The sequence below is a fragment of the Mobula hypostoma genome, chromosome 16, assembly GCF_963921235.1.
Source record: "Mobula hypostoma chromosome 16, sMobHyp1.1, whole genome shotgun sequence".
NCBI lineage: Eukaryota > Metazoa > Chordata > Chondrichthyes > Myliobatiformes > Myliobatidae > Mobula > Mobula hypostoma.
Window position 1 is genome coordinate 23,635,458 of NC_086112.1, and position 14,791 is coordinate 23,650,248.

General features: G+C 42.5%; 1 protein-coding gene across 1 annotated transcript in view; it reads left to right on the forward strand.

The window, feature by feature from the left end:
• LOC134357280 (adenomatous polyposis coli protein-like) overlaps window positions 1–14,791 on the forward strand; it is a 170,489-nt gene that overhangs the window by 41,080 nt on the left and 114,618 nt on the right. The window contains 2 exon segments of the mRNA XM_063068642.1: window positions 5,117–5,211; window positions 12,664–12,822. Coding sequence (XP_062924712.1) covers window positions 5,203–5,211; window positions 12,664–12,822 — 168 coding nt within the window. The 5' untranslated portion in view covers window positions 5,117–5,202.

Consider the following 14,791-nt stretch of genomic DNA (forward strand, 5'->3'; position numbering starts at 1 on the left):
TAATTCATTTCCTTGCCAGTTTTTTATCCCCCAATTTAATTTTCCTGTCTGAGTCTATAAGAGGCCCACATTAACTCTTGGTACCTTTTCCTTTTTATCTCCTCCCATGTTGATGGGAGTCTGTTTTTTTTTTCTTTCCCCTTTCCTATCAATGCCTTGTTCTTCCTTTGCTGAAAATTGTAATTTTCACAATCCTTTGATTTATGGTATTTTTGACAAGATTCAAGTTTTCTTACTTTGCCATTTCTGGAAAGGATGACCATACTCGGACCCTACCCTCTTGAAAAGAGAAAGTAGAAAGGTGATCCAACTGTTTTTTAAAAGTTGAATGAGGAGAAAATTGAAATGAAAGGCCAGTGTTTTAGGATGGTCAAGTGGGGAAAGAGATGAAAAAATGGCTAACATAATCTTTGAAATACTTCTGTCCCTTGGAACATTGGCATTGCCATTTTATGGACAATGAGGATCCTGTAAAACAATGAATTTATTCTGTTGCAAAATAAACCTTTCTCCAAAGGCATAAGTACTATCTGATGGCCAAAGTTGACTGGAAAGGGTCACGAGCAGAAAGGACAGCAGAGCAGCAATGGCTGGAGTTCCTGCGAAAAATGAGGGATGTGCAAGACAGATATGTTCCAAATAAGAAGGAATATCTAAATGGAAGAAGGACAGTACCGTGGCTGACAAGTGAAGTCAGAGCCAAAGTGAAAGCAAAAGAAAGGGTATACAAGGAAGCCAAAGCTTGTGGCAAGATAGAGGATTGGGAAGCTTTTAAAAACTTGCAGAAAGAAACAAAGAAGGTCATTCGAAAGGAAAAGATGAATTATGAAAGGAAGCTGGCGACTCAGATCAAGGAAGGTACTAAAAGCATTTTTAAGTATATAAAGGGTAAAAGAGAGTTGAGAGTAGATATAGGATCAATAGAAAATGATGCTGGAGATATTGTAATGAGAGACACAGAGATGGCAGAGGAACTTAATCTGTACTGTGTATCCACAGTGGAAGACATCTGCAGTATACCAGACATTCAAGAGTGTCAGATAAGTGAAGTATGTGCAGTGAAAATTACAATCGAGAAGGTGCTCAGGAAGCTTAATGGTCTGTGGGTGGACCTGATGGAATGTACCTTTAGGTTCTGAAGGAAGTAGCTGGAGAGATTACGGAGGCATTAGCAATGATCTTTCAAGAATTGATAGATTCTGGCATTGTACCTGATGACTGGAAATTTATAAATGTTACTCCGCTATTTAAGAAGGGTGGGAGGCAGTGGAAAGGAAACTATAGACCTGTTAGACTGACATTAGTGGTTGGGAAGTTGTTGGAATCGATTGTTAGGGATGAGATTACTGAGTACCTGGAGGCACAAGACACGATAGGCCAAAGCCAGCATGGTTTCTTGGAAGGAAAATCCTGCCTGACTAACCTACTGCAATTTTTTGAGGAAATTACAAGCAGGGCAGACAAAGGAGATGCAGCAGAGGTGATTTATTTGGATTTTCAGAAGGCCTTTGACAAGGAGCTGCACGTGCGGCTGCTTAGCAGATTAAGACTCCATGGAATTACAGAGGTGTTACTAGCATGGGTGAAGCATTGGCAGATCAGCAGAAAACAGAGTGGGAATAGAGGGATCCTGTTCTGGTTGGCTACCGGTTACCAGTGGAGTTCCACAGGGGTTGGGGTTGGGACTGCTGCTTTTTGTGATGTATGTCAATGATATGGACTATGGGATTAATGGATTTGTGGCTAAATTTGCCAATGATGCAAAGGTTGGTGGAGGAACGGGTAGTGTTGAGGGAACAGAGAGCCTGCAGAGGGACTTTTTTTTGATAGTTTAGGGGAATGGGCAAAGAAGTGGCAAATTAAATACAATGTTTGAAAGAGTATGGTCATGCAATTTGGTGGAAGAAATAAACGGGCAGACTATTATTTAGATGGGGAGAGAATTCAAAATGCAGAGATGCAAAGGGACTTGGGAGTCCTTGTTCAGGATACTGTAAAGGTTAACCTCCAGGTTGAGTTGGTGATGAAGAAGGTGAATGCGTTGTTGGCATTCATTTCTAGAGGTATAGAATATAAGAGCAAGGATGGGATATTGAGGCTCTATAAGGCACTGGTAAGACCACACGGAGTATTGTGTGCAGTTTTGGGCTCCTTATTTTAGAAGGTATATAATGACATTGGAGAGGGTTCAGAGAAGAATCACGAGAATGATTCCAGGAATGAAAGGGTTACTGTATGAGGAATGTCTGGCAGCTCTTGGGCTGTATTCCCTGGAGTTCAGGAGAATAAGGGGATCTCATAGAAACATTCCAAATGTTAAAAGGCCTAAACAGATTAGATATTGCAAAGTTATTTCCCATGGTAGTGGTCTCTAGGACAAGAGGGCATGACTTCAGGATTGAAATACATCCACTTAGAACAGAGATGTGGAAAAATTACTTTAGTCAGAGGGCGGTAAATCTGTGGAATTTGTTGCCACGAGTGGCTGTGGAGGCCAAGTCATTGGGTGCGTTTAAGGCAAAGATAGATAGGTTCTTGTTTAGCCAGGGCATCAAAGGGTATGGGGTGAAGGCAGGGGAGTGGGGATGACTGGAAGAATTGGACCAGCCCATGATTGAATGGCAGAGCAGACTCGATGGGCCAAATGGCCTAATTCTGCTCCTGTATCTTATAATCTTATCACATATGCACCTTTATGCTGGGACCAGGACAAGTCCTCTGATATAACACTGAGGAATTTATAGTTGCTGACACTCTCCACTTCTGATTCCCCAATGTGGACTGGCTCATGGATCTCCAGTTTTCTCCTCCTGAAGTCAATAATTAGCTCCTTGGTCCTGCTGACATTGAGTAAGAGGTTGTTGTTGTGGTACCACACAATTCTACTATGGAGAGGGATTTTTGTATTGTTATACAAAGTTAGCATGTTGATGTTGCAGCAAGTTAAGAAAATCAATGTGTTATTAGGCTTTATTGCAAATGTGATGGCATATAAAATTAGGGAAATCTGCGTGTCCTCATAATCATACAGTTTATCTCCAGAAGACCTATGAAGTTGTCTCAGAGACCAGTACAGTAATGACATCACTTCTGAAGGAAGTATACTGGTGAGAACAACAAAATGCTGGAGATGTGCGTTGTTCAAAATTTCCACCATCTGCATAACCTCATGTTTATTGCGAGAACAAGGTTAAGGTGGTTGATCTCTTTTGTTGCTTTACAGTGGCAGCTCTGTTCTAGATATAGCTTTAGTGATGGATCTTGAAGTTGCTTACAATGCTTTCCATACCTTTGCTGTATTGTGTTTGTTCCAGGTTTTGTTCAATATAGATGTTTCCTGTCATTCAAAGGGAGATTATCTTATCCATATTTCCCAGGGTCAAGAGTCAGTGTTTGGAATTTCTGCATGCAACCTTTCTTCCTATGTAAATCAAGGAAGAGGAGTTGTTTCCCAAAGTTCTATACAGGGCAAGGGAAGGATGGGGTTCAGCAGATTTATCCCTCAGCCAGAAACCTGGTCAAATTGATGTGCCCTTCAAGGTTAGGGGATTGTGCTGGAGAAAGATGGGACATGGAGTGTAAAGTCTCTGTCTTTGTTCATGATTATATCATATGCCACTTGGCCCATCAAGTCTGCTCTGGCCTTCCATCATGGCTGATTTATTATCCCTCTAAAACTCATTCTTCAACACCATGACTGATCAAGAACCTATCAGTTCCTCTTTAAATATACTCAATGACTTAAGGCTGATTTATACTTGTGTGTCAAATGTACGTTGTAGGTACGGCGTAGCCGTGAACCTTACGCTGTAGTCTACGCAAACCCTACGCCATAGCCTAACGCGCACCTCTCCCAAAATGTAACTACGTGTCGCGGCAACGCAGACCACAACAACTGTGATTGGTCCGCTTGGTAGCATCACATTTCCTCCTACGCTGCAATAGCTTCCCATTGGGCGTGACTGAAGGGCAGGGAAGGAACTCTGGCCGCAATGCTTTCCATAAAGCTTTACAGATCTCTGAAATTATGGAGGACACATTTCACTTTTACAAAAAAAGACGCTTGCTTTAAGCTTGTTTACCCCGAGAAAGACTACCATGAAGCCTTGCACGGGCAGGTGTGTGCGCGTGTGTGACATGCACATGCGTATACGTGCCCGAATTGTAGAGTGACGCAGACACACCAACACACAAGTATGAATGCTCACAACGGCATAGCCCACTTGCATAGGCTACGGCGCAAGCTAGTACACTCAAGTATAAATCAGCCTTTAGCCTCTACAGTCATCTGTGGCAATAAATTCCATAAATTTACCACCTTCTGGTTTATAAAATTCCTCCTCTGTTCTAAATGGCTGTCCTTCTATGGAGGCTGTGCCCTAGACTCACCCACAAATCAGAAGCATCCTCTCCACATCCACCATCTAGACCCAGACCCTTGCTTAATGGTGTTGGTCCATGGTATTAAGGTAGGGAACCCCTGCATCAAATGCTCCTCATACATCAACTCTTTCATTCCCAGAATCATTCTCGTGAACCTCCTCTGGACCCTCTCCAGCAGCGTTTTCCAGTGATCTGACCTCCACTCTGTTTCTCTTTTACTCTTTTGTGTATCTGAGAAAACTGTGGTGCCCTCTCATTATTGGGAAGCTTACCTTCAAAATTTCATCTTTTCTGTCATGGCATATTTAGTTGCCTTCTGTTGGTTTTTAAAAACTTCCCAATCCTCTAATTTTCCACAAATTTTTTTCTGTTCCTTTCTTTTATGCTTTCTTCGACTTCCTTTGTCAGTCAAAGTTTACTCTCCCCACCTCCCACCCCCCAATGGATACCTCATCCTCAGGATGTACCCATCTTGCACCTTCCACATTCTTCCCCCCCCACCCCCACAAACTCCAGCTCTTGCTGTACTGTTGTCATCCCTACTAGCGTCCCCTTCCATCAACTTCGGCCAGCTCCTCTCTTTCATGCGTCAAATCCCCTTTACTCCACTGGTACATCTGACCATATCTTCTCCCTCTCAAACTGCAGGGTGAAATTGTATCATTTATGAACACTGCCTCCGAAGGGTTTTTACCTTATGCTCCCTAATCAAATCTGGTTTATTCCTCAACAGCAATCTAGTGGGCTGAGCAAGCTGCTCTAAAGGCCAACTCAGAGGCTTCCTACAAATTTCATCTCTTGGGATCCAACAGCAACCTGATGTTCCCAGTAAGTACCACAACTCCCTGCTCACCCTCCCACTGGAGAATCCTGTGTACCTGATCAGAGAGATGCAGCTCCTAAGGGACCGCGTTAAGGAACTGGAACTGCAGCTCGATGACCTTTGTCTGGTCAGGGAGAGTGAGGAGTTGATTGAGGGAGATACAGGCAGGTGATCACACCGGGGCCACGGGAGGCAGACAAGTGGGTCATGGTTAGGAGGGGGAAGAGGAAGAGTCAGGCAATAGAGAGTACCCAGGTGGCTGTGCCCCTTGACAATAGATACTCCTGTTTGAGTACTGTTAGTGGGGACAGATTACTTGGGGGAAGCGACAGTGGCCGTGCCTCTGGCACAGAGTCCAGCCCTGTAGCTCAGAAGGGAAGGGAAGGGAAGAGGGGACTCGATAGTAAGGGGGTCAGATAGGCGATTCTGTGGACGCAGTCCAGAGACCCGGATGGTAGTTTGCCTCCCTGGTGCCAGGGTCTGGGATTTCTCTGATCGCGTCCAAGATATCCTGAAGTGGGAGGGTGAGGAGCCAGAGGTCGTGGTACATATGGGTACCAATGACATAGGTCGGAAAAGGGAAGGGGTCCTGAAAGGAGAATATAGAGAGTTAGGAAGGGAGTTGAGAAAAAGGACTGCAAAGGTAGTAATCTCGGGATTACTGCCTGTGCTACGTGACAGTGAGAGCAGGAATGCAATGAGGTGGAGGATAAATGCGTGGCTGAAGGATCGGAGCAGGGGGCAGGGATTCAAGTTTTTGGAGCATTGGGACCTCTTTTGGTGCAAGTGTGACCTGTACAAAAAGGATGGGTTACACTTGAATCCTAGGGGGACCAATATCCTGGCGGGGAGATTTGCGAGGGCTACTGAGGTGACTTTAAACTAGAATGGAATCAAATTAAAGAGACTAGGAGAGAGGAGGTTAGTTCACAACAGGGGGATGGGAACAAGTGCAGAGAGACAGAGGAGTGTAAAATGAGGGTAGAAGCAAAAAGTAGTAAGGTGAAAAGTAAAAGTGGCAGGCTGGAAAATCCAGGGCAAAAATCAAAAAGGGCCACTTTTCAACATAATTGTATAAGGGTTAAGAGTGTTGTAAAAGCAAGCCTGAAGGCTTTGTGTGTCAATGCAAGGAGCATTCGTAACAAGGTGGATGAATTAAAAGTGCAGATTGTTATTTAATGAATATAATATAGTTGGGATCACAGAGACATGGCTCCAGGGTGACCAAGGATGGGAGCTAAACATTCAGGAATATTCAATATTCAGGAGGGATAGACATGAAAGAAAAGGAGGTGGGGTAGCATTGCTGGTTAGAGAAGAGATTAATTCAATAGAAAGGAAGGACATTAGCCGGGAGGATGTGGAATCGATATGGGTAGAGCTGCATAACACTAAAGGGCAGAAAATGCTGGTGGGAGTTGTGTACAGGGCACCTAACAGTAGTAGTGAGATTGGGGATGGTATTAAACAGGAAATTAGAAGTGCGTGCAATAAAGGAACAGCAGTTATAATGGGTGACTTCAATCTACATATAGATTGGGTGAACCAAATTGGTAAGGGTGCTGAGGAAGAGGATTTCTTGGAATGTATGTGGGATGGTTTTTTGAACCAACATGTGGAAGAACCAACTAGAGAGCAGGCTATTCTAGACTAGGTATTGAGCAATGAGGAAGGGTTCATTAGCAATCTTGTCGTGAGAGGCCCCTTGGGTAAGAGTGACCATAATATGGTGGAATTCTTCATTAAGATGGAGAGTGACATAGTTAATTCAGAATCAAAGGTTCTGAACTTAAAGAAGGGTAACTTTGAAGGTATGAGACGTGAATTAGCTAAGATAGACTGGCAAATGACACTTAAAGGATTGACGGTGGATATGCAATGGCAAGCATTTAAAGATCGCATGGATGAACTACAACAATTGTTCATCCCAGTTTGGCAAAAGAATAAACCAAGGAAGGTAGTGCACCCGTGGCTGACAAGGGAAATTAGGGATAGTATCAATTCCAAAGAAGAAGCATACAAATAGCCAGCAAAAGTGGCTCACCTGAGGACTGGGAGAAATTCAGAGTCCAGCAGAGGAGGACAAAGGGCTTAATTAGGAGTGGGAATAAACGGGACCTTTTCAGAATGGCAGGCAGTGACTCGTGGGGTACCGCAAGGCTCAGTGCTGGGACCCCAGTTGTTTACAATATATATTATTGACTTGGATGAGGGAATTAAATGCAGCATCTCCAAGTTTGCGGATGACACGAAGCTGGGCGTCAGTGTTAGCTGTGAGGAGGATGCTAAGAGGATGCAGGGTGACTTGGATAGGTTAGGTGAGTGGGCAAATTCATGGCAGATGCAATTTAATGTGGATAAATGTGAGGTTATCCACTTTGGTGGCAAAAACAGGAAAACAGATTATTATCTGAATGGTGGCCGATTAGGAAAAGGGGAGGTGCAACGAGACCTGGGTGTCATTGTACACCAGTCATTGAAAGTGGACATGCAAGTACAGCAGGCAGAGAAAAAGGCGAATGGTATGCTGGCATTCACAGCAAAAGGATTCGAGTACAGGAGCAGGGAGGTACTACTGCAGTTGTACAAGGCCTTGGTGAGACCACACCTGGAGTATTGTGTGCAGTTTTGGTCCCCTAATCTGAGGAAAGACATCCTTGCCATAGAGGGAGTACAAAGAAGGTTCACCAGATTGATTCCTGGGATGGCAGGACTTTCATATGATGAAAAACTGGATCGACTAGGCTTATACTTGTTGGAATTTAGAAGATTGAGGGGGGATCTTATTGAAATATATAAAATCCTAAAGGGATTGGACAGGCTAGATGCAGGAAGATTGTTCCCGATGTTGGGGAAGTCCAGAACGAGGAGTCACAGTTTTAGGATAAAGGGGAAGCCTTTTAGGACCGAGATTAGGAAAAACTTCTTCACACAGAGAGTGCTGAATCTGTGGAATTCTCTGCCACAGGAAACAGTTGAGGCCAGTTCATTGGCTATATTTAAGAGGGAGTTAGATATGGCCCTTGTGGCTAAAGAGATCAGGGGAATGGAGGGAAGGCTGGTACAGGGTTCTGAGTTGGATGATCAGCCATGATCATACTGAATGGCGGTGCAGACTCAAAGGGCCGAATGGCCTACTCCTGCACCTATTTTCTATGTTTCTATGTTTCTGTGTTTCACAAATTCCACTGCGTTGAGGCCCTTTACATTTTGCAGAGTAATACATTAAGTTTTTTTCCTGGATTTTGTGAAAGTATTTTCTCATGCATCATAAATTGCTTTTTTTTTTAGAAAAGATTGCATTTTACCACTTTTACTCTATATTTTAAAGATGTTGAACTCTCAATATCTGCGATAAATCCCCTCTTTTCTCTTTTTTGCTTTCCTGTATTTTTTTTTAAACATTGCTTGGCACCTGGATTTGCTACCTCCTGTTTTTCTCTGGATTGTAGATCATATCAGGAGGGATTGGATAGGCTGGAGTGAAGGAGGCTCAGGGGTAACATGATAAGAGGCATATGAAATTGAGAGAAATAGATTGGAAAGATAGCCAATGTCTGTTTTGCATGTTAGGTTGGCTGAAACTGGAGGGGATAGGTTTTAGGTGAGAAGGAAGAGGTTTGAGTGGTAAATTTTTCACATAAGGAATACTGGGTATCTGGAGTAAGCTGCCAGAGGAGATTGTAGAAACAGGAGATTGATTGTAGCATGCTCAAAATAAGGTAAGTTGCTTGCTGTTTCTCAAGATTGCATTGGGTCTCATTGTAACAATGTAAGAACTGCACACAGGTTGGAGTGGGATGAAAAGTTAAAATTGAAGGCAAAAGGAAATTTGTTGTTGCCATTGCTAGCGATTTTTTTTTTAGTCCCTCTTCTATTCGGACCAGTCTGTTTGTGGTCTCCTGTGCTATTACTGTAAGGCCCAATGCAAGCTTGAGGAATAATATGGCAACACAAACTCAAAATGCTGGAGGAACTCAGCAGTCCAGACAGCATGTATGGAAAAGAGTCAACTGTTGATGTTTCAGGTGGGAATCCTGATGAAGGGCTCCAGCCTGAAACATCGACTATTTACTCTTTTCCATACAGGCTGCCTGGCCTGCTGAGTTCCTCCAGCATTTTGTGTGTGTGGCTTTGGATTTCCAGCATCTGCAGATTTTCTTGTGTTTGGGGATTAATATTCTTGTACAACATCTGGGCACATTGAAGCCTTCAGTATCAGAACTGACCATTTCTACTGTGAGTCATTCATTTGTGATATTAATCAATTTCTTGCTTTGAACCCTTGGTCCACCTGAAGTTCACAACATTTCATACTTCATTTCGATTTCCACTCTCCAACTAGCACCATCAACCTATCACTGCTTATTTCAGTACTCACTTCTTTGAGCCAGGTTTTGTTCGGGAAAGGTGTAACCTAATTTATCAAGAGGACGGGCACAAAGTTGAAATATTTATGGGAAAGGTTTCAACTTTGTGCCCATCCTCCTGCTGAATTAGGTCAAGTATTTCCTAATCACTAGTTTACTTCCATTAAAGACATTGGTTGGGGCTTTGAAGTGAAGACCATCCATCTACATTGACTCCTTTGGTCAAGAGCTCATCCAACATCCCCCAAGAATTTGAAGCATGCACTCCAACAGTATTCTGTAACCTTCTGTTGACCAGCTTTTTATGCTCATTCATACATGGGAATATCTGGAACACTCCCTGTACCAGACATGAAGGCCCTGCTTTATAGCTCTCTCCTCAGCTTCAGAATTGTTTAATGTTGAATCTCAGTTTTCTTCATATGTTGTTTTGTCATATGATTCAGTTTTTGTTTGTTCCCCTCCACCAGTATCTTGCAAATCTTCTGGAGGAATTTAAATCAACACAGCAAGATCTCACATGAGATAGCGCATGTCCTGTGGCAAGGATGGGGAATGGTGGCCAAAAATATCCTTATTTGTTCTTTGGTTTGCTTCCTGAACCTCCATAACATACACACAAAGGCACCAAATTAAATTCTAAAAGTATTGAGCAGCATTGTTATCATAGTAAATACTTATTCTAATCTTATCTACAAACCCCATTTCCAGAAAAGTTGGGATATTTTCCAAAAACAAAAATCTGTGCTATGTTAATTCACGTGAACCTTTATTTAACTGACAAGAGTACAAAAAAAAGATTTTCAATAGTTTTACTGACCAACTTAATTGTATTTTGTAAATATACACAAATTTAGAATTTGATGGCTGCAACACACTCAACAAAAGTTGGGACAGAGGCATGTTTACCATTGTGTTACATCACCTTTCCTTTTTAAAACACTTTTTAATTGTTTTGGAACCGAGGATACTAATTGTAGTAGACTTGCAACTGGAAATTTTGTCCATTCTTGCTTGATATAAGACTTCAACTGCTCAACAGTCCGTGGTCTCCGTTGTCTGATTCTCCTCTTCATGATGCGCCATACATTTTCAATAAGAGATAGATCTGGACTGGCAGCAGGCCAGTCAAGCACACGCACTCTGTGTCTACAAAGCCACGCTGTTGTAGCCTGTGCAGAATGTGGTCTGGCATTGTCCTGCTGAAATAAGCATGGACTTCCCGGGAAGAGACGTCACCTTGATGGCAACATATGTCTCTCTAAAATCCTAATATACGCCTCAGAGTCAATGGTACCTTCACATACATGCAACTCACCCATGCCGTGGGCACTGATGCACCCCCATACCATCACAGATGCTGGCTTTTGCACCTTTCGCTGATAACAATCTGGATGGCCGTTTTCATCTTTGACACGGAGAACTCGACGCCCATTTTTTCCGAAAACTAGCTGAAATGTGGACTCATCTGACCACAGCACACGGTTCCACAGTCTTTCGGTCCATCTGAGATGAGCTCGGGCCCAGAGAACTCGCCGGCGTTTCTGCATAGAGTTGACGTGTGGCGTCCTCCTTGTGTAATACAGTCTTAAGTTGCATTTCTGGATGCAGCGACGGACTGTGTTGAGTGACAATGGTTTTCCGAAGTACTGCCGAGCCCAGGTGGCTATAATTGTCACAGTAGCATGATGGTTTTTTAGGCAGTGCCGCCTGAGGGCTTGAAGATCACGCGCATTCAACAGTGGTTTCCGACTTTGCCCTTTACGCACTGAGATGTCTCTGAATTCTCTGTATCATTCACAATATTATGTACTGTAGATGTTGAAAGACCTAAATTCTCTGCAATCTTGCGTTGAGAAATGTTTCTTTTGAACTGACTAACAATTCTCTCACGAATTTTGGCACAAAGGGGTGAGCCACGACCCATCCTTGCTTGCAAAGACTGAGCCTTTGATGGACGCTACTTTTATACCCATTCATGATACCTCACCTGCTACCAATTAGCCTGCTTAGTGTGGAGTCTTCCAAACCAGTGTTACTTGAATGTTCTGTGCACTTTTCAATTTTATTTTAACTCTGTCCCAACTTTTGTTGTGTTGCAGCCATCAAATTCTAAATTTGTGTATATTTACAAAATACAATTAAGTTGTTCAGTAAAACTATTGAAAATCTTTTCTTTGTACTTTTGTCAGTTAAATAAAGGTTCACGTGAATTAACATATCACAGATTTTTGTTTTTATTGCATTTTGGAAAATATCCCAAACTTTTCTGGAAACGGGGTTTGTAAGTGGCAGAGTAGACTGGATGGCCCAAACAGCCTCATTCTGTGTCTTGTGTCTCATGACTATTATATTGGATGTGATTGAAATATTTGGGTAAAAAATCCCAAATGTTTGTCAGGTGGATTCTGCAGGTTCAGCACGACTGGATGATCTTTGTTGCACTGAAGTTTAAAAGACAAACATACAAGTTAAAAGTTTGAAAAGAAATGGAAGTACCATTACCCATAGTCAATATGCAGTAAGTATTGCATTTGTAAAAGTTGAAGTGTGTAGCTTTATCATCATGGCTTGGCTTCGTGAACGAAGATTTAGCAAGGGGGCTGCTCACGTCTTCTCCAGGCTCGCTGGTGGCTGACGAGGCCAATACGGGACAGGCAGGTCTGGCCACAACGGCTGCTAGGGAAATCCTGTTCTGGGTTTGGTGCTGCTGTGTCACAGTTCTTCCTCCTCCTCCTTTTGTCCTCAATGCCAGCCCTGCATGTGTTCTCGAAGGAGGAGACAGACTGGTGAATGGTGTGTCGCCAGGCCTCACGATCGGAGGCTAGATTAGACTTCTGGCGATGGTCAATGTGACAGGCACCAAAGGATTTCTTCAGAGAGTCCTTGTACCTCTTCTTCAGTGCCCCTCTGTCACGGTGGCCAGTGGAGAGTTTGCCATACAGCACAATTTTGGGCAGGCGATGATCCTCCAGTGTGTAGTTTATAAACAGGTATGATGCATATTTATCAACAGTTTTTTTTAAAAAATCCTGTTCCAATGCTGGAATTTCCTGTTTTCTCTCCCCCCCTCCCCTTCCCAAATAGGTCACCATCTCATTCAGGATGGCTACATCATCAGCTTCATATGATCAGCTGCTGAAGCAAGTTGAGGCACTTAAAATGGAGAATTCAAATCTGCGACAAGAATTAGAAGACAACTCAAACCATTTGACACAACTCGAGACAGAGGCATCCAACATGAAGGTACATTTCAAGTTTTATACAAGATTGGATATCACTTTGAATCCTAATCGGATATTTTCTTGCTGTTTGGCATTTGGTACCAGCAGTTGTTGGCCAAAACTTTGCGTAGTCAGTTATAGGCAGTGTAGTAGTTATTGAGATCTGCTTTCATTGAAGTAAAATTGAATATGTTAGATTCTGTACATTTTCTGATATCCAAAGTATTGTAAAGTTGATAAAGGGCTTGTTGCAGGATAAATCCAGAGTTGAAATTAGGCACAAGGTAAGTGAGAGTTTGATCGAAACTATCCTTTAAAGAAACATCAGTGACTCACCTGGATTATATGCAGCTCTTGAAAACAACACACAGCTGACACTTACTTTTCTGCAATAGCCTATCTAGTCACCAAGTTTTATAAGGCCACTATGTATAAAAATACAAGATAATGGTAAAGATGACCACTGAACTTACTTCTAAGAAAATGTTCTGAATGTATCAAAGGCACACCCAACCCAGTTGAACTAGCAAACTCTTAAAAAAACATTCTGGAATTCTTGCTCAGTTGTGTCATTTCAGCTTAACACCTCCTTCAGCTGATGCTGGGCACCATCATTTAATCATTGAGAGTAATAAAGCCAACATGTTTATTCTGGGTCCAAGACTGTAGTATCAATCACAGTGGCTTGGTGGCACCTCTTCTAACAGCTGTCAATATTGATTTTATGGTAGAAGATAAAATGACCAACACACAAAGGATGAATCATTTCAATAACTTAATTTTAGGATGCATCTGTCCTTGATATTGTTAATAACAGTGAACAAAATTCTTGAGGCACTGTTCTGTCGTCAAATTTAATTCGGACCTCACCAGGCTGGATGAGAAGGAATTCAGAAAAGATCTAACAGCTCAAAACTATATCCTAAACTACATGTCTAGAAGACATAGAGGGGCTTCAAAGGCAGCAAATCTGTATTCTACAATTAAACACATCTCATAGCTGGTCCTACTCCTCAAAGTACCTTCATTATTAAGTCACAGGACCAGACCTGGCTCAGTGAGAAATGCAGAATAGCAAGTCATGGACATTGCCAGATGTAGTACCCAGCATACCTGAAAATGAGATGCCATTCAGAAGCTACACTTCAGGACCACATCCATACTAAGCAAAGCTGAGCAGTGCACAACTAATGGATCATATCAAAACTCTCAAGTGGTGACAAACATCTCACAGGGAAAGGAGGCGCTAAAATGAGCTACATCCTCTGACAGTGGGATCCACCTTATAATTACAAATGACAGTGAAAAATCAGATTTTCTTCATGGTAGGTGAATGGGTACCAGTGGATGGTGTATATCTGGGTTTTTTTAAGTTATTTCATAGGATTCAAGGAATGAGGAATAACATAGAGCAAGGAAGGAAAGCAGCTAGTAGAAATAAATTAAATAAAGGATGAGTTGAGTTGATGGCTTTGTGGCCAAGTTTATAGGCGATACAAAGATAGGTGGGGAAGCAGGTAGATTTGAGGAAGTGGAGAGGCTACAGAAGGGGCTTAGAGAGATTAGGAGAATGGGCAAAGAAGTGGCAGATGGAATACAGTGTTGGGAAGTGTACTGTCATGCACATTGGTAGAAGAAAGGTAAGAGTTAGCTGTTTTCTAAATGGAGACAAAATTCAAAAATCTGAGGTGCAAAGGGACTTGGGAGCCCTCATGCAGGATTCCCAAAAGGTTCATTTATGGGCTTGAGTCAGTGGTGAGGAAGGCACATGTGATGCTAGCATTCGCTTCAAGAGGACTAGAAGATAAAAGCAAGGATGTAATGTTGAGGCTTTATAAAGCACTGGTGAGGCCTCACTTGGAGTATTGTCAGCAGTTTTAGGCCTCTTATTAAAGAAAAGATGTGCTGGCACCGGAGAGAGTTTAAAGGAGGTTCATGAAAATGATTCTGGGATTGAAAGGCTTGTCACATGAGGAGCATTTGATTGCTCT